Raw genomic sequence first — 23625 nt, 5'->3', positions numbered from 1 at the left:
GTTAGCCGCCCCGAGCCTGGCCTTGGCTGGGGAGGGGGGTATAAATAAAATTTATTATTATTATTATTTAGTAGAGTGGTTCCTGGTTCAATCCATGGCATCTCCAGTTAGAACATAAGTAGAGCCCTCAATATGGAGGCTAAATGGCCGAAATATTGGGAAATTTTGGAACAAGAGGGTGAAAGATTGAAATTACAGAGTCATGAGAAATTGAAGACCAAAGTACGAGACTGGCTCCATTATTACCAAATAATGGAGGTTTACAAACAAGACAGGAAAATTGGCTTTCAGGTGGAGAAATCAATGCACCCAATGAACCCAATGCAAAGAATTTGTCTAGAATGTATAACTTGTTGCTGAAATGGAATACACAAGATGAAACAGTTAAATCAGCTATGATTAAGTGGGCACAGGACATTGGTCATAACATCATGTTTGCTGACTGGGAACAGTTGTGGACCACCGGTTTGAAATTTACGGCATGTAATGCCTTAAAGGAAAATATTATGAAAATGATTTATAGGTGGTACATGACCCCAGTCAAGCTAGCAAAAATCTACCATTTGCCTGACAATAAGTGTTGGAAATGTAAAGAAACTGAAGGTACTTTCTATCACCTTTGGTGGACGTGCCCAAAGATTAAGGCTTTCTGGGAAATGATATATAATGAAATGAAAAAGGTACTTAAATGTACTTTCCCTAAGAAACCAGAGGCCTTTCTCTTGGGCATTGTCGGTCAATTGGTGCCAAAGAAAGATAGAACTTTTTTTATGTACGCTACCACAGCAGCAAGAGTACTCATCGCAAAGCATTGGAAGACTCAAGATCTACCCACTCTGGAAGAATGGCAGATGAAGGTGATAGACTATATGGGACTGGCCGAAATGACTGGCAGAATCCGAGACCAGGGGAAAGAGACGGCAGAAGAAGATTGGAAGAAATTTAAATTTTATCTTAAGAAATATTGTAAAATTAATGAGTGTTAAAATGTCGAAGTTCTAAGGAAAATGGGGGGTTACAGCTGCAAAAGATTAAGTAAAAGAAAAGAATAAGGAAAAATTTGATAAAATTAAGTTCAGTTAGGATTTGCTGAAATAATTTTGGAAATTGGGATGCAGAAAAGGGAGGTATGGGGAAGTCGATGAAGTAAGGTTTAAGGAAAAAAGGGATATGAAATTATACATGTTTGTTTGTGTGTTTATTTGTTTATGTCTATTAAAACTTTGTAAAATCAATAAAAATTTTATATATAAAAAAAGAACATAAGTAGAGCCCGCTGCACCAGGTATGTGGTCCATGTAGTTCAGCATTCTGTTCTCACAGTGGCCATGGGAATCCCACAAGCAAGACCTGTGTGCAATAGCACTCTCCCCTCCAGTTTTCAGAAAGTAGTATTCCGGAGCATACTGCCTCTGATTGCAGATAGTAAGACTGAGAGAGACCTCTGCCAGAAACCTTGGAAAGCTGCTGCCTGAAAGTCGACAGTAGTGGGCTTGATAGGCCAATGGTCTGATTTGGTATAAAGCAGTTCCATATGTGCATAGGTAGGCCAGTCTTTATTTATTAGCTCTCACTCTTCTCAGAGTTGTTTCCTCCAACCTCCCATCCAGGCACTAAGCCAGAGTATTCGCCATTGGCATAATCTTAGGAGTTTCCAGACCAGTCACTTGCAATCTCATATCGCAGCTGAAAAGTTGAGGCTGGGAATATCTTGAAATTTTGATTGAGGTAATCCAGAACAAGCTAACTGCGCTTAAGTCTGATTTAAATCAGTGGGGTGGATTAAATAAGCGCCATTATTTTAAAAAGGCTCCTAGCATTTATGTCATAAATGCTAACTGGCTGCCATTTGTTTTCAGGTTCAAGTCATAGTGCTCATTTTGGCTTATGAAGCCTGATGTAGCTCAGGACCACAATACAACCAAGGTTAGCTCAATAATAATAATAATAATAATAATAATAATAATAATAATAATAATAATTTATTATTTATACCCTGCCCATCTGGTTGAGTTTCCCCAGCCACTCTGGGCAGCTTTCATTAGAACCTGCCCTGCCTTTATGATTGTCACCTGAGGCACTTCTCTCTGACTTTCTCCAAGAGAAGTGTAGAGTGTGCCAGCAAGGGGATAGGTCTTTTTAGTGGTAGCCCCACCTCCTCTAATAATCTCCCCAAGGAGTTCTGCCTGGTGCCTATGTTATTAGCTTTTCAATGCCAGACAGTTTTGTTCTCTTGGACTTTTTGTTCTTAAAGTGATGTGATTTTAGTCTGTTTCGGTGTTTATCTTTAAGTTGGATGGGAAATAATTATGTATGTATGTATGTATGTATGTATGTATAACCCTGTAGTTCAACGCTGCTTGGGTTATGTTGCATTGTGGAACACAGCACTTGTTGCTACCTGAAAGGGAGAAAAATGTACTTGATGATGTTGCTGTGTCTCAAGAACCCTTGTGATGAAATATTTAAGATAACGAGCAAATGAATGAGGTCTATAATTGCAGTAGCAGTTAATAATATATCTCATGGAATGAAGTATTGCGAAATCATTTCTCTCAGAGAAGGGAAATTGCTTGGTAGTATGATTTAATATTTATTTTCCACTTATCGACAGAAGCAAAAAGAAAAGAAGAAGAAAAAGACTTTTTGGAAAGTCTTATTCTTCATATGTGATAATGTACTATCTTGGTCATATCTGCCAGCCCTTATGCAAGTTTGCATGTGTCATTTCCCTTGAAGTAAACAATAGGGAGCAGTTACCAGCTCACAGATCCTACATGCTACTTCTGAATTGCTTGGTTAGGCATCAGGGTAGTATAAAGCCTTTTTGCCTCTTGAAAAGTCTGAATGTGATATTGTAATGTGCTTACACACAGGCATAGGATATAACACAGTCATTGTGCAAGAGGATCCCTTGTTCTCTTTCCCCAGGGAGTTGGGCCCATCTTGTGTACTGGGCACAGCCATTGCTGACGATGATCCTGTTCTAGCACAGCCGCCACCAAATCTCTACATGGCTGCTCCACTGAGCAAAGGGCTGTTTTGATTGATAGGGAACCATGAAAAAGGGAATTAAGTTATGGTCAACTCTGTGTGTCCCATGTTTAAGACCACTGGCCCTCAAATCTGAGTGCTGGTGCAGCCATATGCCAACTAGGAGTGTTGTAGCAAAGAGAGTTTCCCTTTCTTCTTCTTTTACTCCCTGAAAATGCCCACTTGACTCACAGACTGGGAAGAATTTTGTGAAGGGATAGCTATCTCCATCTTGATCTATGAGTTTTCCAGGGCCACCCTCTGCTGGAGACAGAGTGTTTGGAATTTAACACTTGATACAGTTAAATATTACACTTAGAGAAGATTTGGCACAGTTTGTGTTTACTTACGACTGAATGATGGGCATGTTGCACTGACCACAAATTCACAAACATGCCTGAGTTTGATTGACAAGTAGGCATTGATACAAATCTTTCCTACATCATGTTATTTGTCATCAGTGTGACTTACAGGTCCCCTTCTGAAGAGAAAAATCAATATGGGAAATGGCTCTTAGATCCAGTTTATCAAAGAGTTGTTTCCATGTTAGCATGCTACAGATATTTCTTTTAAGGTACTGGTGTGGTTAAAAATAAGTTTGTCCACTTTCTTAAAGGCACCACGATGTGATCCGCTTGTTACGCGCAACGGGAGCTCACCTTTCAAGCCAAGAGCTCGTGAATGTTGGAACAGAACTCTGCAGGTATGAAAAAGTCATTTTTAAATGTCTTCAGATGACATTGCACTGTCTCTATAAACTAGTTGACACATGGAATGACATCACTTGATTTGTCCACACTCATTTACTGTACATTTGATGACCAGCAGCTGAATGAAGTGATTTGAAAGTTCTTTCTTTATTACATTTATATCCCCACAACCAACCCTGTGAGGTAGGGCTAGGTTGAGAGGCACTGACTGGCCCAAGGTCACCCCATGAGCGTCAAGGCTGATTCGAGAGTCAAACTCTGGTCTGGCAGGTCCTAGTCCTGCATTCTAACCACTACAGATTTTATATCTGTGATTGCCCATTCACACAATACATGCCATGTCATTGCTTACTACTGTAGTCATCAAGAGAATGACAGGTATGTAAACCAGGACTTTGTTCACCATTGTATAAAGGTGGCAGTGGAATGATTAAGGATAGTTGGATAACTATTAAAACTGGTTTGTAAGGGAATACAAATTTCATCCATTTCCAGTTTGTTTTTTGTCGTAAAATTTGGTTTGCAAAATGGTTGCTGTTTTACTTTTAAGGCTCTCAAGCATTGGAGTGTCAAATGTTTGCAGGAAAGTTAAAAGTTCAAGGGTAGATGTTTTGTTTAGGAAGTTTTGTACCAGACGTTGTGCACATGAGGGTCAAAATTTCATTCTAGGATTCTGGCAATTAAAGGGAAGTAATTGTTAACCAAACTCTCCTCATTTTGTGATTGACTGAAAGATTGAGAGGAAGGGGGAGTGAAAATATTGTATATAAGCCACAGTTAATCAGAATGTTGTGGAGTCAGGCTTGGAACCTGCTATGCCAAATTTTACACCTGCCAGGATTATTAAAGGAGGCAGTTAATCCACTCCCCTTATGTTTTTTTCACAAATAAATTGACCCTACTCTTAGCTTCTTCTGCCCTCTGAATGACTTGTTAAACTGGTTGGCCATACAGAACAGCAAAATGCTTTGAGACTTTCAAGAACAACCAGAAAAAAATATCCACATATGATGCAATTTTGTACCAAGGTGTTTTGTTAGCCCTGACTGGTTTTTCAGTTCATATATTTTGTTGTTTCTCCACGGCTTCTTTTATAAATTAACAATTTTTAAAGATTGGAGTGGATTTTTGGAGCTCTTTGTTGACTAACCAGGTTTCATAGCACAGAAAAATATATAACACAAATATACCAATCCATTCTAAAAATGACTCTGCAAGTTCTTATTTGACCAGAGATTATGTTTGATCGACATCTCTGTTACTGTAACTAGTAAAAAATGAGGTGAGCCTTGACCCTTTCATATTTGGTTGCTGCCCCAAAGGGGGGGAAATGCAAGGGGCTGTTGGAGGGAGGGGGAAAGAAGCAACCAAATTCCCTTTTTCTTTCTATCTCTGCTCCCCCCCTCCTATATATCAAAATGCCAGTTAATGAAATCCAAGGATGCTTTCCTTCAAGCCTGTTATCATAGCCCATCTCCAGGCTAAAATGCTGTTCAATTCTGATCACAGCTGTCGGGAAAAATTATGATTCTGACAGAACTTTGACCATGCCGCTAATACCTGATTATCCTTCTGGAGAAATAAAATATGGAGTGGGGTTTTTATGATCTTAATCTGTCATCTGTCCCAGCGGTTACGGAGACTGCATAAAGAGGCATGGCCAGGCCAGCTAATAGGAACCGTATCCTTGAATGTGCTTGAGGCAGAATTATCTTCCTCTCACTCGAAATCACTACCCTGCTTATCAAGGCTCTTCACCAACAGAGAAGCATAATCTCTTCACTATCTGGGTGACACTTTTCAGCTATAAACATCTCAATCTCCCACAGAGGCTTAATATGCTCCTTGTGAGGAGTTCAGGTAAAAGGATATACAACAGCTTCAGGGCGGCAGTGGTGGTGGGGAGATGAGAAGAGGCGCCTTTGCCTCTTAGGATGGGCCCGTGCAGCTTGCAACCTACCACATCACCTGTCATGTATTGTGTTTTGCAAGGTGCTTGACAACCCATTCAATTTTGCATTATTAGATGGGCAGAACCCCTGCCCCCACCAATTTTTTAGCCCTTGATGCTCATACTAGGCTTGAGAGCCAGTGTGGTGTAGTGGTTAAGAGCGGTAGACTCGTAATCTGGTGAACCGGGTTCGCGTCTCTGCTCCTCCACATGCAGCTGCTGGGTGACCTTGGGCTAGTCACACTTCTTTGAAGTCTCTCAGCCCCACTCACCTCACAGAGTGTTTGTTGTGGGGGACGAAGGGAAAGGAGAATGTTAGCCACTTTGAGACTCCTTCAGGTAGTGATAAAGTGGGATATCAAATCCAAACTCCTCCTCTTCTTCTTCTTGAAGGCTGTGTTAGGCTTTGCAGGTCACAAGTTGCATAGTCATGTCTTACGATGCACATTTTGGAGAAAGATGGATGCCAACACAATATTTCATAGACTCATAGTTGGAAGGGAGTCATCTAGTCCAACCCTCTGAAATATAGGAATCTTATCTAAAGCATTCAAGACAGATGGCCATCCAACCTCTGCTTAAAAACTTACAATGAAACACCAAGTCTACCACTTCCTGAGGTAGTCCATTCCTCTGCCGAATTGCTCTTACTATCAAAAAGCTCTTCCTGGTGTTTAACTGGAATCTCCTTTCTTGTAACTTGAAACCATTGGTTTGAGTCCTACTCTCCAGATCATGAGAAAACAAGCTTGATTCATGTGACGGCCCTTCTTGAAGATGGCTATTATATATCTCCTCCCCTTAGTCTCTTCTTATCCAGGCTAAATATCCACAGCTCCTTCAACTGTTCCTCATAAGGCTTGGTTTCCAGTCTGTTGGTTCTAGTCTTGGTTGCCCTCCTCTGCACACGTTCCAGCTTCTTAAATTGTGGTGCCCAGAATTGGACACAGTATTCCAGGTGTGATCTGAGGAAGGCAGAATAGAGTGGTACTATGACTTTCCTTGATCTGGACACTATACTTCTGTTGATGCAGCCTAGAATAGCATTAACCTTTGTGGTTTTTTTTGGGGGGGGGGTTTGCTGCTGCATCGCACTGTTGACTCATGTTAAGCTTGTGGTCCTCCAAGACCCCCAGATTCTTTTCACATGTAGTGCTAGTAAGCCAGGTGCTCCAGAGAAGCGGACACGGAGCAATGGATCCAAACTACAAGAAAGAAGATTCCACCTAAACATTAGGAAGAACTTCCTGACAGTAAGAGCTGTTCGACAGTGGAATTTGCTGCCAAGGAGTGTGGTGGAGTCTCCTTCTTTGGAGGTCTTTAAGCAGAGGCTTGACAACCATATGTCAGGAGTGCTCTGATGGTGTTTCCTGCTTGGCAGGGGGTTGGACTCGATGGCCCTTGTGGTCTCTTCCAACTCTATGATTCTATGATTCTAGGTGTCCTGCATCTTATATTTGTGCAGCTGGTTCTTCTTGCCTAAGTGCAGAACCTTGCATTTGTCCCTATTGAAATACATTTTGTTAGTTTGCGCCCAGTTTTCCAATCTATTAAGGTCATATTGAATCTCAATTTGGGTTGTGTCATTTGTGTGTGGCCTTTTGAATTACTTTTATTCATTTGGTATTCTTAGACTAGAGACAGATGTGAGAGATTCCCATCCCTCCAACCGCCAAGAGGCTTGATGTTTCAGGTGATATAAATCACTCACTCTTGCTTTTGGTGTAGTACTGAACACTAACTAGGCTTCTACAGGCTTCCTACCCCTAGAATTTAGCCACTGAGCTACAATTTCTTACAAAATCTGGCTCCTATGTCTTTATTAGTGTTTTAATTAAATAAATTGGTTTCACTTACCCTCTCCTTGAACATCTGCTTAACTTGCCTTGACGTTTTGTTAGCTGGGACTCCCTTTAGCTTATGCCCCAAGAGCCTTTCCAGTTTTGGGAGATAGTTTCACAACTGGAGGGGGTGACTGCTGACAATGCCTGTCTGCCTTCCCTTGCCTTGCCTTGCTAAGGCTGATCATAGTGATCAGAATGAAATGGAGAAGGATGATGTTTTTAAGGAGTCTACTGAACATTCAGCTTTATGAATTACACTGCAGAGATGCTAGCAGTGGTGCTGGTGGCTGGTGCTCATTGGGAACTGGTGGGGTGGAAGGCAGAAGTTCAGAGCCAACGGCAAGCAGAGGCAACCCCTGACTAACCATACTCAGTGAAAATCCACTGAAGTTAGTGGATAGGATTAACTTAGGTTAATTAACTCCAGTGGGTCTATGCTGAGTAGAACTTAAGTTGAGTACAGCTCCAAGCTTTTGAGAGGACTTCAACATCCTGTTCTGTCGATCGTTCCATCAGGACAAGCATTTCAACTTGCCAGAAGGAATTATTTTTGCTCTCCTCCTTCCACACACTTCTGGGGGGTTCTCCCAACACTCCCCTGAACCATTTTTTTTGGGGGGTGCTAGCGGAGGAGAGGGGAAAGCCCTGTTGTGGAAGTGGAAGTCGTTGCACAGGCTTTCACTGATGGGGCTCACCCTTTTCCGTATTTGGTTGCAATTTTTGGTATTTTTTCTGTCCCTTTGCAACTGATGTGCCCATGCTTTCCTTACAGGTGCAAATGGAAGCATGGGAAGCAGGTTAAGAATACCAAATTGTCTTTTGAATGTGGCCAAGAAAAAGTGCCTTGCTAACCCCCAACAGCTTTTTATCAAGTTGCATCTTAAAGGGGCTTACCATTCATGCCACTATCAGTTTGCTGGTGTGCCCTCTGAACTCAACCAGAGCTGAAAGAATTGTTTTTGTTTTGCCATTTTAAAACCCGGAAATATTGCTCCTTGCTATAAGAGGATCTTAGGCTTATGTATGAACCCAGCTTCAGCTGAAATCTAGCTGAAGACTTATTCATTAGGCGCACTTATGAAACTTTCAACGTATTACTAATCTTGTGTATATCTAAGATGGTGGAAAAGACATGATTAGCGATGCAGCTGATGAAAGAGTTTTGCTTAATCTCCTGACTCATAATGAAGGAAAGGACTGGAATCTTAAAAGGCAATTTTCCCATGCAAGGAGCATAATTAACCCAATATATGAATCGCGAGGAGAGTAGTTTAGCTAAATAAATGACCAGCGCCAATCAATTCCATTCTTTTTAATTGTGATGTCTTCATTTGGTAGGCATCAGGGAGGGCACTATCCCATTTAAATGTAAGTACAGTATCTCCATCTCTGTAGTGGGCAAAAGCCTTTATTTAAAAAAATGACACAAAGAATAAAAAAAATTAAAATAGAATTTGTTAAAAATGTGTATGTGGACACTATGCTGGCCTAGATTGGCCTTTGAGCCTTAGCCTGATCCAGCTGGGCTTATTGACACCTATTTTGCCCTCTAGGCTGGCATCCCTCAGAAGGCCAGGTTTGTCTGGGGAGGAGAAAGGCCTTCGAGCTGCTAACTCCTACTTTCCACCTTTCATGAAATTAAAGTTAACATGCTTTTGTAGCACATTTGCTGTTATGCTGCGTTCAGGCAGTCAATGCTAAAGTTCTTTTTAAAAATGAAAATGAAGCAATTTGAATGCTGTCTATCCCACTTAAACTGCATGTCATGAGCTGAATCTTGTGTTGTTGTGAAATATGAAACTGCCTGTGCCTTTTCCCCTTTGCTCATGGGCACACCCACTGGGTGAAACTGGCCTGTTGAAAGCTTCTTCCTGTACACTCCTATTCATTTATGCGCCTGATTCATCAACAGTGTTGCCAGCTCAGCTGTTTGGAGCTTTTGTAACCTTGCCCTGCTTCTTCTGGCAGCCATCCCCAGCCTTTTGTTTGTCATCCTTTTTGGAGGTACATTGTTGCCAGTGCACAGAATTGGATGCCATCAGCCCTAGCAAGCATGACCAATGGTGAGGGAGGATTGTAGTTGCATTTAAGCAACATCTGGAGGGCCACAGGTTCCCCAGGCCTGCTGTAGAGGTTTGAATGAGTTTCTAGGTCAATATTTTTTGGGCTAAATGTATTAGGAATTGTTAATGGGTCCTGGGAAGAGAAAGCTGGATCTCAAATCAGTTTCCCTACTCCATTTTGGAGTGGGAAACTGATGCTATGTAAAGCAAAGGTAGCCATGTTGGTTCACAAGGAGCCGACCTCAAAGTCACAAAATAGTGGCAAGCTTTCAAGCTATTGTTGTTGTTTAGTCGTTTAGTCGTGTCCAACTCTTCGTGACCCCATGGACCAGAGCACGCCAGGCACTTCTGTCCTCCACTGCCTCCCGCAGTTTGGTCAAACCCATGTTTGTAACTTCAAGCTATACAGAGCTGTTTATGTCAGGGAACTGCCATCGCAGTCAGGAGTGGTGGAAGGGCTCCCGAGCGATGCCGGAGAAGGTCCCAGCAGGAAAGGAGGGGACTCAGTGACCGGGGAAGGAAATCAGCGTTACACCAGGGAGAAAGGCGGGCGGAGGCGGGCTTCGGAGGGATGGCTCCAGGACTCTTCACCAGAGACCAGCGGGGAGAGCATTGGTCCTCCACTGCCCACACCCACCCTGCACAGAAGACTTCCGCGCAGGGAGGCTAGGCGGAGACTATCCGTCAAGGAACTTTTATGTTGGAAGAAGTTCAGGAAACGCCCACTGACGGATTCTGCCAGTGACTGAGACAGACGCAGAATCAGGACTGTCCAGCCAGGGAAAGGTTTTTCCAGGCAACCTCACCGAGAGTGGCGGCAACTTACGCATGAGCAACCCCTAATTCCCATTACAGTTTATCAGGCAGAATCACGTTGGATGTTGTTGCCATAAATTCATCGTGGGAACTTTTGTTCTAAGAGTGAGATTGCAGATACTTTTTATACTTCTCCAAATCAAAACATCTTTGTCATTTCACATTAATGTCTCAGTCCTAAGCATGTTTTCTCAAATGTAAATGATATGGATTTAAAAGCAGGCGTGAGGAACCTCCTGCTTGTGGGTCAAACTAGACTTCAAAGTATATTTAGAATTGCAGTCTAAATTGAGATTTAAAATTTGCAATTAACTGTTGTTTCTGGTGCTGAACTTATTGAAAAATATTATTTGCCCCCTTGGTGATAAGCTACCTCCAACGGAGTTGTGGATAGAGAGAATCCTGTGTTTGAGATCGCTAGGCCCGTCTGCAGAACAACAGTCCCCATTCAAAAGCCCCATTCCTTCACAAGTCATTTGGTTTGAAAGCCTTGGCAGCAACACATGTTTGAATCTGTTTTAAATTTGGAAAGCAAATTGTACTGCTTTGAACATGGAAGATAAAATATATATTCTTCCCTCTCCCCATGCCAGTCTTGCTTTTAATGGAGATGTTGAAGGACTGCTGGCCTGGCATCTGGCTGGTGTGGATCTCAACCATCCTGGTTATGATGGGAGCACTCCATATGCCGTGGTAAGTGTGTGATTACTATAATATGTCAGATGGACGTCCTGTTCAATATGTATGTTAAATCAAACACCTCTTCGGTTCTAAGGCAAATCTCCAAAGAGCCCCACATCAAATACAACATTTCTGAAATGGCTTTGCACAGGATTCAGTGGAGCTGCAGGAGCAGGAGGGTCTGGAAGGCCTAGGTCAGCCTTCCCCAGTCCAGTGTCCTCCAAGTGCTTTTGAATACAACACTCATGGCTCATGGCGGCTGCAGCCCAAAGTAAGAAGAAGAAGAAGAGTTTGGATTTGATATCCCGCCTTATCACTACCCTCAAAGGAGTCTCAAAGCGGCCAACATTCTCCTTTCCCTTCCTCCCCCACAACAAATACTCTGTGAGGTGAGTGGGGCTGAGAGACTTCAGAGAAGTCTGACTTGCCCAAGGTCACCCAGCAGCTGCATGTGGAGGAGCGGAGACACGAACCCGGTTCACCAGATTGCGAGTCTACCGCTCTTAACCACTACACCACACTGACTCTCAGTCAGCAAAGCAACTGGAGAGCGTCAGCCTAGAAAGCGTGGGTCCAAGCAGTTTGCCCCCTTGCCTCGCTCTTTTCCAAGGGAGAACTCACTCTTTAGCAATGCATTGGAATAAATGGCAATTTGGTGAAAACCTGAATTGCCATTTGTTCCAAACAAGTGCTAAAGAGCATTTTCCCCCAGGGAAGAGCAGCAGGACAAGAGGAAGTGTTTATAAGCCCTTAGAGCAGTGCCTGGAATGAACTAGTTCAGATTAATTGATTCATTGAATTAGTTCAAAATCTTTGAGATACATCAGGAACTAGAGGAGGAGACTCATGAAGTCTTTTCCAGATCTTTCCCCTCCCCCTTCATCTCTGCTGTCAGGAACTTAATGGGGGAAGCAGGGATACTTGGAAAAGGCTTTGAGCAAACAGGAGCTCATGAGCTGTCTTAAAGGTTTTGCAAAAGCCTCTTTGAGGTAGCTCCCCTGAGCAAGCTTCTTCAAAGGGCGCTTTTGCACAGCCCTTTAATGGTGAGCAGATGAGTGAGGATAAAATCCTGCTTCCTTGGGAACAGGATTGCATAGCCAAGGCAGGATTAAACCCTGCCCTCCCACCCATCAGCTGATGTCAGCTGCTGTTGGTGGGTGAGTGTGCTCTGGGGGAAATGATATCATGTGCCAAATGGACTCCCTGTCAGGCCAAGATGGGCCTGCAGTCGAGAGGTTCTTCATCCCTGGTGTAAACAGAACCACAAGGGCATTCTCCAGTGCCTATGCTGATGTTTCGAAATGGCAGGGCCTCTAGGGAAATAACAGGGCCAGCAAGAAAGAAAGTGTGCAACTGGGTGATTGCTCAGGGTTTTGTGCAAGTACCTGCTCAGCTTTTGTGCGCAGGGGAAAGGGCTCTGATTTTAATACTTCTAGATTGGTGCTAAATCACATAGACAGTAGGCTAGGGAGAAAGCTACTGTCTACTCATAGCTTTAATGGAATGAAAAATCTCAATTGAGTTTGTGTGGTACAGTATAGTTATTTATTTATTTAGCTATCTGTTTTTTGAACTTCTAGTCTGCCAACTCAGCTGAAAGAACTCTCTAGTACACCATTTAAAAATTACATAGTATGCAATAAAATACACATAAAGTCTCTTAATGGATAAACAACCATAAAAGTTAATAGAAAGCAAGGAAAACAGCAGAAATTAAAACCACTTGATTTCTAGGCTCAAAAAGAAAGAGACCTGTTTCTAGCGATCCATCTTCTAAACCACTGATCTCTTTTTCAAGCCATCTTCAGCACTCTGGAAATCATCCAACCTATCACTGTAAACCTGATGAAAGGAAAAGATTTCTATTATTTCCCTAAACTTTCCAATTGGCCAATCCTGGTGAACTTTTCTTGGGAGAGGAATATGCCACCCCTGAAAAGGCCCTGTTAGTAGATTCCAGTTGGACCTCAGGTGTTGAAGAGATCTGAAACAGAGGCTTTTCACTGAAGTGTGAAGCATATAGACGATGCATATGGGAACAGCATATTTAGGCGCCTCTGTGTGATTTGTGCATGTGTATGAGCACCTATGTGCAGATGACATAGCAGCACTTACTACTATCACAACCTTTTCTTGTAGGCAAGAGCTGCAAATCGTATGAAAGTCATGGAGTTTTTATGTCAGCTGGAGGCCTAATTTGGTAAGGCTTACGCTTTGAGAAACAACCACCACCAATGTTTGGCGGTGTGCATGTGGGTCATTCGCTCCATGAGGAATGTTTGGTTTGGGAAATGGACTGAGCTAGGACCACAGTCCTCTGGTTTGAGTTCATAGCAGCATATATCCATCTGTTTTATCATTACTTGGTGGGCTAAGGTGTCTTGCATGCTCACTAAGCAGATGGCTAAATACAGTCAACTTTGAAATCACCAATTCGGGGGATCTCAGGATTTGGAAAATAGATCATTGCCATCAAAACTAACAGCACTGCCCGTTTGGGAGGACAATCCTTGTGTGCACTAGTCTGTAAAGGCTGCATCACATGTACACCTAAGGTTGTGGTATACACACACACACACACACACACACACACACACACACACACCGATGATGTAATCCCGATTATGTAAAGTGCAAATGGGACTGGTGGTTTGATTCAAGAGTATCATGCTGGTAAGCTTGCCATGGAGGCTGGATTGGCCAAGATTCCCTCTTGGAGACAAATGGGGTGTTTTGCTCTGGAGTATATGAAACCGCCCCAGGGTGGCTTTTCCTCAAGGAAGGCTGTGAAATCCTCCTCCTTGAAATTTCAGGCCATGTCTTAAGTTATTTGAAACATGGCTCCATACTGTGAAGCAAGTTTCTCCTTGCTTCACGGGCATGTTGAAATGATTTCTGCTACTTATCTCTGTATATTCAACAGTATGCAAACACCTATGGGCAATGATCCTGACTCGCTATGGTGCTTTATAAATGGATTACACCATTCTTTTGGCTGTCTGCTGAAGCAACAAAGTTTTTTTGCACTGGATTTCTGTCATTCTGCAGCCCAGCCTCCCCTCTCTGCTCACCCACATGTTACAAGGACAGATTGCTTGTGTTTCAAATTAATAGCTGCGTTTTTAAAAGCTTAAAACAAGAAAGCCACGTTTTATGTATAAAATGTATCTTAAAGGAATAACAATATTCAGTTGAGCAGTATTAAGCAGAAAGGTCAATCCCACGGAGGTTCATGTCTTCTGACCATTATTTAATTATATTTATGACTGGCCAGTGAGAAAGTGGAGAGTACACTTGTCAAATATGCATGTGATACAAAATTTGGAAGAATTGCAAATGCAATAGAGGATTATATACAGTTTGAGAAGATATTGATAGGGTAGAACTCTGGAGCGCAATGGGTAATTTTGGGTGGCTGTCATTGTAAAGAGGAAATGTCAACCACTTGCACTCAGACAGTTCCTACCTACATAATATATATTCTAATATATTTTCCTGATTTTCTTTAGATAACTTGGAGCTTCCCTGAGGCAAGATGGGGAGGAAAGGCACACATCGCTGCAAGCAACACAGATAACAATTGAAGAATGCAAGTTTATGCTCACTGTTTTTAGTAAAGAGATATTTTCTTATATATATATATTTTAAAAGAAGAAACTAATGCTTAGCAAAGGACATTGCAATACTTCAGACTCAGTGCTCATACTAGCCTATTGAATCAATTTGTGTTTTCAGGAAGGAATGTGTGATGTTGAAATTGCCTTATAGCAAGTCAGGCCATGGATTCAGTGGTGGCATCATCTGCGATAAGTAGACACAGCTTTGCAGGGTACCAGGCAGAAATCTTGCCCAGACTTGCTATCAGATATTGTTTTAACTTCAGTTGCTGACTATTGGACCTGAGACCTTCTGCAAGCAAAGCAAAGTGCTCTGTTGCAGAGCTACTGTGTCTCACTATAGCTCAGCGGCAGATGACCCAGGGCAGGAGCTTCTTCACAGAAATCTAGACACAGAAATCAAGTTTCACATTTCAGCGGGGGCTACCGTTTTTCAAAAGATGAGATAATCGGGAATTTCAGAGAGAAGCATCATTTTTAAAAACAATCTTCTAATGCTGTGTACTGCATTAGAAACCTGGTATTAGCTTTCCTCTCAAATTAAGTGGGGGGCGGGCACACACATCAGATTGCTTGAGAGAATTGTGGGCCTTCCAGAAGGGGAAAAAAAATTAAAATCTAGAGAGGCAGCCCTCTCAAAATATAGTATTTCACAAGAAATGACAGGATAGATATGGATTATGAAGAAGAAGGAGTTTGGATTTGATATCCCGCCTTATCACTACCCGAAGGAGTCTCAAAGCGGCTGACATTCTCCTTTCCCTTCCTCCACCACAACAAACACTCTGTGAGGTGAGTGGGGCTGAGAGACTTCAAAGAAGTGTGACTGGCCCAAGGTCACCCAGCAGCTGCATATGGAGGAGCGGAGACGCGAACCCGGTTCACCAGATTACGAGTCTACCGCTCTTAACCACTACACCACTAATGCCATGTGTATACTGCCTCAGAAACCAGTGATGGGGGTGTACAGGTTGCAGAGTAGGCAGGAGTGTAATGCACAGCCCCAGAACGTGCTCAGTCACAACAGGATATTGAGTGTTGGTTGGAGGAGAAAAACAGAAAACCCGGGAGTATGGCCAGCTGGCCACCAAACCTGAGGACTCCTGTTTGGAGATGAGAATACACTCCAACTGGGATGGGTAACCTGTGGCCCCCCAAATGTTTCAGGGAAACAACTCCCACCATCCCTGACTCTTGGCCATTCTGGCTGGAGATGATGGAATGCCTTCCCCTCAGATGTCAAGGAGATAAGTAACTATACAACCTTTAGAAGAAATATGAAGGCAGCCCTGTATAAGGGAGTTTTTTAGTGTTTAGTGTTTGATTATATTTGTATATATATTGAAAGCTGCCCAGAATAGCTGGGGTAACCCAGTTGGAGGGGCAGGGTACTAAAAATAAAAATTATAATTAATATGGGGTTTGAAGTACAGCAACATTTAGAGAGTGACAGGTCCCCTTCCCCTTCCCCATGCTGCAACATTTTGTTGAAGGTTGTCACTTGGAGGGTCCACTTGCGGTGGTGGCAAAATCTTGATCATTTGCAAGGAAGTCAAAATAATGCCAAAATTTGTAAGCATCTTTTTGTGGGCTCTTGCCTAAAGAGAAATCTGAGGAATATTTGAAGGAGATGGCGCTGTGGGTTAAACCACAGAGCCTAGGACTTGCTGATCAGAAGGTCGGCGGTTTGAATCCCCGCGATGGGGTGAGCTCCCATTGCTCAGTCCCAGCTCCTGCCAACCTAGCAGTTCAAAAGCAAGTGCAAGTAGATAAATAGGTACCGCTCCAGCAGGAAGGTAAATGGCGTTTCCGTGATCTGCTCTGGTTCGCCAGAAGCTGCTTAGTCATGCTGGCCACATGACCCGGAAGCTGTATGCTGGCTCCCTCGGCCAGTAAAGCAAGATGAGCGCTGCAACCCTAGAGTCGGCCACGACTGGACCTAATGGTCAGGGGTCCCTTTACCATTACCTTTCAGGGAAGAAAATACATGTAGGTATTTTGAGAACAGCTTAATCGCTTTTGTTAAGATTTGTGATTCTTTTCAGGGTGACTTCGTGCATCCTTGTTTCTGCTGCCAGCACATTAGACCTCTCCCACCACTGTGTAATAGTGGGAGTTACTGTGGAAATAATCATGATCTCTTTGCTGTGCCTTTCAATAAAATCTCTAAAAAATATTAGCTCAGCACTAAGTGCTTGTGGTTTTTTTTTAGTGGGGCAGTGAGGAGGAGGAGGATTTATTGATCTGGTCAGTTAACAAGAATGGCAGCTGTAATGAGTATGGGTTGCTCGTGCGTAAGTTGCCGCCTCTCCAGGCTTTGTTGCCTTGCTAAACCTTTCAGTCTGGGCAGCCCTTCACTTCGTGGCTGCCTCAGTCGCTAGCAGAATCCGCCAGTGGGCGTTTCTTAAATCTTTTCCAACATAAAAGTTGTTTGACACCCAGTCTCCTCCTACTCTCTCTGTGCGGAAGTCTTCTGCGCAGGGTGGGCGTGGGTAGCGGAGGACCTGTGCTCTCCCCGCTGGTGTCCGGTGAAGAGTCCTGGAGCCCTCTCGCTGATTCCCCCATCAGCCCCTCTATATCCCTGGTGTTGCGCTGATTTGCTTCCCCATCTGTGGAGCTGCCTCTCTCCCTGCTGGGCCCTTCCCCAGCATCATTTGAGAGCCTTCCCTCCGCCTCTAGCTCCGATGTCAGTTCCCTGACAGCAGCCATCAATGGTATTCTGCTGGTGAACAATACCATCACCCCAGGTGCCAGCTTATTACACTTAAGACAAGTCCTGATTGAATGGACTTCATCTAGCCCAGTATCCTGTTTCCAACAGTGATCAGGAAGACCAGGAGCCCACAATCAAGTCCAAGAAAAGGAAAACACAAAATTATATAATAAAATACTCATAAAAGCATAACCTAGAATATCCACACCCCCCCCCCAATTTACGTAAGAATCCACACCAGAAGCAGCGACTAAAAACTTGGCTGGGAAAATAAAAATGTTTTGGTCTGTCCCTCAAAAAATGACAAGAGTTGGTGCCAAGTGAATTTCCCTGATAACTGGGAACCTACTACACTACTGTCAATTGTTACCCCACACTTCTCCCCCCCCCCCCGCCGCCATCACTTTCCTAACTGCAAAAGGTCCATTTTTAAAAATGGATTTGTTGTGTGAGAACTCTTTAATTGAACAAACTTTAATTTCTGGTATGCCGTTGAATCCCTCTTACAAAACAGTAAGAGTCGGGAGGTGACCTATGTCTTTGAAGTCAGTGTGTGCTCAGTCCTTTGTCAGAACTCTTGAGCATCTGGGATATAAACGGCAACTTCACTATCATCTTGAGGGTTTAGAAATTGCCCCGTGTTAAGAGCAGAGTCCCCAGATGTCTGAAGTGCCTTAATTGTGGGGTATACAAAAACATTGATTTAAGCCAGTTCACCAATGCAGAGAATTCCTCTAAGCACTCCTATTTCTAACTTTCTACATACAGAGTTGTTATACTTAACAAGCATCAACTTGGACCTAAGCAGTAGGGAGGGAGGCATGCCAAAGCCACAAATCCTTTTGCTTAAAAAGATTGGCTGGCCTGTGTTAACATTGCCGTAGTTATTATGTGATATAAAGAAGAAAATCACCGCAACAGATGCTCTTGAAGTGTGTTGTATTGCCTCCTTTTCCTCTTTGCAATTTAATCTTGCATGTATGCAAAGAGAGGCTAAAACCTTGCTGAGAATGTTGTTTCCATCTGTCTCCTCCACCCTCCTCCTAGACCGAAATGATGATCCAAGAGCTTTGGGTGACTGAAACTATTAACTAGTGTCTAACAGCAATCTGGATTCGCCATGTGCTTCCCTTCAAGCCCTTTGGCAACACAGCCACAGGTGAGAATTACATAACCGGTTTTATCCTAAATTCTGCTTATGCACAGGCTTGGCTCATCCCCTGGGCTGTTTGGGGTTGCACTGTGGAAAAACACGTTTGGAACATGTAGTTTGACCTCCAAACCACACATGGCTGATCCAGCCCAGGATATGAGCTGACGGACAGCTATAGGAGCAACTTCGCCCCAAGCCTGATCGGTCACATTTTCAACATCCATTAAAGTAGTTAGCCCTGGCGCAAAGAGAGTAAATTAAAGGCAAGCAGGTTAACCGTGGTTTACGCAGTGGATTAAGCTAATGAGACCCTAAAATAATGATAGAAATAAACATCAAAAGGAAGCCAACTCGGAAAGTGTCTTCCAGGACCCAATTTAAGCTGGCTGTGATGGTGACAGCTTATAAATGAAAATGACAACGTAAACAGAACGTATGTGTGCTGCCTTAATTATGGGGGGGGTGTGTGTTCAGGTTCCTAAACTGTCCACATGCTTGCCTTCATCATCTCCGACATTTTGTTTCTCAACACATTGCTCCTTGTGCAGGCAAGTGACTGCAGACAATGCCTGCATGAGATAGCTCAGGTGGTAGAGCATGAGACTCTTAATCTCAAGGTTGTGGGTTCGAGCTCCACGTTGGGTGAAAGATTCCTGCACTGCAGGGGGTTGGACTAGGTGATCCTTGGGGTGCCCTCCAGTTCTGTGATTCTATGAATGTCCCATGCCGTTGTTGGACATGCCTGGGTTATCAGCAGATGTGCACCTGTGCTGACCCCAACACCCAACACACTCCGGGCTTGCAATGCATTCGGGTTGTTACCTTTTCTGCTTTTTATATAAGATCTCACTACAAGCTGAGTTAATGGTAAATCAAACTCGATATCTGTATAGTGAAGAAATCAAACTGCCTAAACAGACTTCCGAAATCATCTGCTTCAGTCGGTGGAGCTTGCCTTTTGAGAGCAATCAGGTACCTTCATTGTACTTGTTTTTGGCACCTGCTAAAATCATTCCTGTTTAGACAAGCCTACCCAGATGCTTAGAAATTTGAGGTGACTTTAATCTGTTTTCGTAATTTGTAGTCGGGTTGTGAATTTTTCTTGGTTTTACTGCTTTATCTTTTGTAAACTGCTTTAAAGTTTGGTGGGTTTTGTTTTTTTGTTGGTGTTTTTTTTTACAACCAAGTAGCAATGTTGTGGAACAGATAAAACCAAGCACCGAATCTGGAGGCTGCAGGATTTGGTGCCCTCCCTGCTGAATTGCAAGAAATCACTGCTAAATTGCGCAAACCTGGCTAGGTCTGGAATTGCACGTATAAGCGGGAGCTGTATGTATCATTAAGAGCAAAAGACAAACCTGCTGGATGAGGCCAGTGGCCAATCTAGTCAGGCATCCTGTTCACACAGTGGCCAACCAGATGCCGGCAGGAAACCCACAAGCAGCTCCTGAGAGCAAAAGCGCCCTCTCTCACTCCAGTTTCCAGCAACTGGCATTCAGAAGCATGAGCATGAAATTTATTACGGTCAGAGACCAGCCTGAGAAACACAAATGGAACTACAATCCCAATAGCAAAACAAACATTTAAAACAACATACAGCAATGGATTTTAAGTTTAAAAGTGCAATACATATTGTTGTTGTTTAGTCCTTTAGTCCTGTCCGGATCTTCGTGACCCCATGGACCAGGCACTCCTGTCTTCTACCGCCTCCTGCAGTTTGGTCAGACTCATGCTGGTAGCTTCGAGAACACTGTCCAACCATCTCGTCCTCTGCCGTCCCCTTCTCCTTGTGCCCTCCATCTTTCCCAACATCAGGGTCTTTTCCAGGGAGTCTTCTCTTCTCATGAGGTGGCCAAAGTATTGGAGCCTCAGCTTCACGATGTGAAGAAGAGAAGGAGTTTGGATTTGATATCCCACCTTTCACTCCCCTTCAGGAGTCTCAAAGTCGCTAACATTCTCCTTTCCCTTCCTCCCCCACAACAAACACTCTGTGAGGTGAGTGGGGCTGAGAGACTTCAAAGAAGAGTGACTGGCCCAAGGTCACCCAGCAGCTGCATGTGGAGGAGCAGAGATGTGAACCCAGTTCCCCAGATTACGAGACTACTGCTCTTAACCACTACACCACACTGGCTCTCACATCTGTCCTTCCAGTGAGCACTCAGGGCTGATTTCCTTCAGAATGGATAGGTTTGATCTTCTTGCAGTCCATGGGACTCTCAAGAGTCTCCTCCAGCACCATAATTCAAAAGCATCAATTCTTCAGCGGTCAGCCTTCTTTATGGTCCAGCTCTCGCATATAAACACATAAAAACTTTAAAATAGACTACCTCAGAGAAATGACCCAAAGTCGCCCGTGGATCCGGGTTTGGGAATTTTCTTAACACACTAGATTGAATTGGGGGGTGGTCTGCGCCTACAGATCTGTGCGCAGAATCTGGCAACAATCTGGGTCGTCTTGTGGTCTTTGCCTAACGGAAGATCGAATTTTTCCTTTACCGGGAGGTCAGCAAGCCTCTCCAGCAGGGGGTCAAGGGGTTCTCTACGTGCCTGATCGTAAAAGGGACATCTAAAAAATATGTGTTCAGGGCTTCCTCTATCCCGCAATGGACAGGTGCAAATTCTCTGGTCATATGGGACTTTTTAAAAGGATCCTTCCAAGACCGGCGAGGGCAGAGCCAAACATTCAGAAGCAATTATTGCCTCCAACGGTGGCAGTGGAACATGGGCATTAACAGCCATAGCCCAATCTAACAGGAGGGATGCGCATATGTTTCTAAAAAGCTTGGATTTAGCTAGTTGGCTATTCAAAGAGGTAAAGTAGGGTGACCGCTGGATTTGGTTCACCTGCTTTCCCCTCCAAACAACAGGATCAGCAGGGTTGTTTTTGGAGGCAGTTGGATTACAGCCAATGTGTTTCAAAAGAGGGACAACTGGATTCAGGGCTGCTAACCAGTTTGTTCCACAAGGGTTATATACAATTTGTTGGCCGGGTTCCAAACACAGGCCTTCAGCAGGGCATCTCCAAAACTAGAGAGAGACAGAGAGAGAAGGGGAAAGTCTGGAGGTTGTGATGCCCTTAAGGAGACAGTGCAGAGTGAATTCGCTGTGCCTGAATACGATGCAGGAAGCAGTTCTCATTGTTCCTTCTTGAAGTTTCACAGCAACTATAGAATGTTACCAACCTAGATCAGACATCCACCCCCCCACACATTTTTAAAAATTCAAAGGGACTTGGTATGTAGGTTCATTTAATTGCTTATAACAATAGCCAGTGCATACAATAAGTGAGCTGGCCAAAACCAGAAGTGCTTCTGGGGAATTATCATATGTGCCCTAGAATAAGAGAATTGGGGAGGGGAACTGCTGTTTCTCCTGACGTGGCACCTGTGATTCCAGGACAGCTGTTATAGTCAAAGAGCTTCTTCCCAGGCTGGTTGCTGAAGATCTTTCAAGGCATATTTATGAGCCGAATACCAACTTGAGTATGTTGTTTTAAAAGGCATTATTGATTCCAAGAAGATGAGTAAGCCTGTTCAAGCCACGGAACTTGAGCGACTCTGATGATGCTACATGATGCATTGCCCGCCCGTGGCTTGGCACAGCTTCTGCCAATGATAATGTGTGGTAAATGAAGAGTCTTCTGCTGCAACCAATGGGCAAAGCCCGTGGACATGGTGTGATAATTCTGCAAAACACGTCTTGCAAAATGCACCATCCGTCCTACGCAGAAAATTCTGGGGTGAGTTGCAACTTGCAAAGGAAGCAATCCAGGAGATCGCCAAATGATTCATTTTCTTTTTCCTTTGTGATGCATTTAAAGCTTGGCCATGAGCACTGGAACTTAAATGGCAAAGTGATACCTGTGTAGGGTTTGGAAAGATTAGACCAGCCTGTCTGGAACCGATGGCAATTGGAGGGCACCAGGTTTGTTGAAGTCTGGATTAGTGAGAAAGGAGAGCTATGCCAATAAAAGCTGGGTAGACATAATCTTCTGAGCTATGGTTTTTGACTATGCCAGATTTCAAACAGGAGGCACTGTCCCCACAATAAATTGATTTTTATTGTAAAATGTTGCCAGTAGTAAATGGTATTTGGGGCAGTGGCAGGGGGCGCGGGCACAGGAAGGTAAGGATGGAGGAAGATGTCATTTTTTAAATCTCTTTTACTCATTTTTCCAATATTAATTTCAGTTGCCCACATTTTGCAGCAATTTGTAATTAAAAAAACCCCTTCATGAAAGTTAATCAGCATTTTGGTGCAGCTTTCTCGTAAAACACATTTTTATATGCAGGTCTGCAAGCAATTCCCCCTAATATATGCATTTTTGTATGTTATGTTCACCAATATCTTCATTTTTATGCACACGTTCACCAAATTTATACATTTTTGTAAACACTGGCTGGAGAACTGTTTTGCAAAAGCACAGATTCTGAAAGATAGCTCTATTTGGGTTCACATACTGTTTTGGACGCGGGTGGCGCCGTGGGTTAAACCACAGAGTCTAGGACTTGCCGACCAGAAGGTTGGCAGTTCGAATCCCCGTGATGGGATGAGCTCCCATTGTTCGGTCCCTGCTCCTGCCAACCTAGCAGTTTGAAAGCACGTCAAAGTGCAAGTAGATAAATAGGTACCGCTCCGGCGGGAAGGTAAACGGCGTTTCCATGCGCTGCTCTGGTTCGCCAGAAGCGGTTTTGTCATGCTGGCCACATGACTCGGAAGCTGTACGCCGGCTCCCTCAGCCAACAAAGGGAGATGAGCACCGTAACCCTTGAGTCGGCCACGACAGGACCTAATGGTCAGGGGTCCCTTTACCTTTACCTTACTGTTTTGGAAGGTGAACATTTGATAGATTCAGCTTTAAAGGCATACTGTATTGAATTTCTCCTCCATCTCTAGGGGAAGGTGTAGTTGGCCAAGAAAAGTAAGGCCTTGGGTTTACTCTTGCCTGCTCACTAGTTTGCCCTGTGTGCTTCTAGCATGGTGCCTGGGTTTAGATGTAGGTATCGAAAATCATGCCAGCTTGAGCCCTACTTCCTCCCCATGG

General features: G+C 43.7%; 1 protein-coding gene and 1 long non-coding RNA gene across 4 annotated transcripts in view; one reads left to right on the top strand and one right to left on the bottom strand.

Moving 5' to 3' along the window:
- The window catches only part of ASPG (asparaginase), a 58104-nt gene extending 43321 nt beyond the window's left edge, over window positions 1–14783 (top strand). For both annotated transcript variants that reach the window (XM_082218034.1, XM_082218033.1), the window contains exons 13-15: window positions 3650–3736; window positions 11011–11110; window positions 13238–14783. In XM_082218034.1, the coding sequence (XP_082074160.1) occupies window positions 3650–3736; window positions 11011–11110; window positions 13238–13294 (244 nt within the window). In that variant the 3' untranslated portion in view covers window positions 13295–14783. The remainder of the gene's footprint in view (window positions 1–3649; window positions 3737–11010; window positions 11111–13237) is intronic.
- On the bottom strand, window positions 12621–22357 carry LOC309531195. Of its 2 annotated transcripts, none has more exons than XR_014219127.1 (2): window positions 21966–22357; window positions 12621–12940 (listed from the first exon to the last, which is right to left on the bottom strand). It is a non-coding gene; the product is annotated as an uncharacterized lncRNA (long non-coding RNA). The 2 variants fall into 2 exon arrangements; XR_014219128.1 differs by lacking the exon at window positions 21966–22357 and adding an exon at window positions 16497–16978.
- Window positions 22358–23625: the final 1268 nt, after the last annotated feature.

Source organism: Podarcis vaucheri (assembly GCF_965113315.1).
Source record: "Podarcis vaucheri genome assembly, chromosome: 1".
NCBI classification, from domain to species: Eukaryota; Metazoa; Chordata; class Lepidosauria; order Squamata; family Lacertidae; genus Podarcis; species Podarcis vaucheri.
This window is presented reverse-complemented; position numbering and strand designations above follow the sequence as displayed.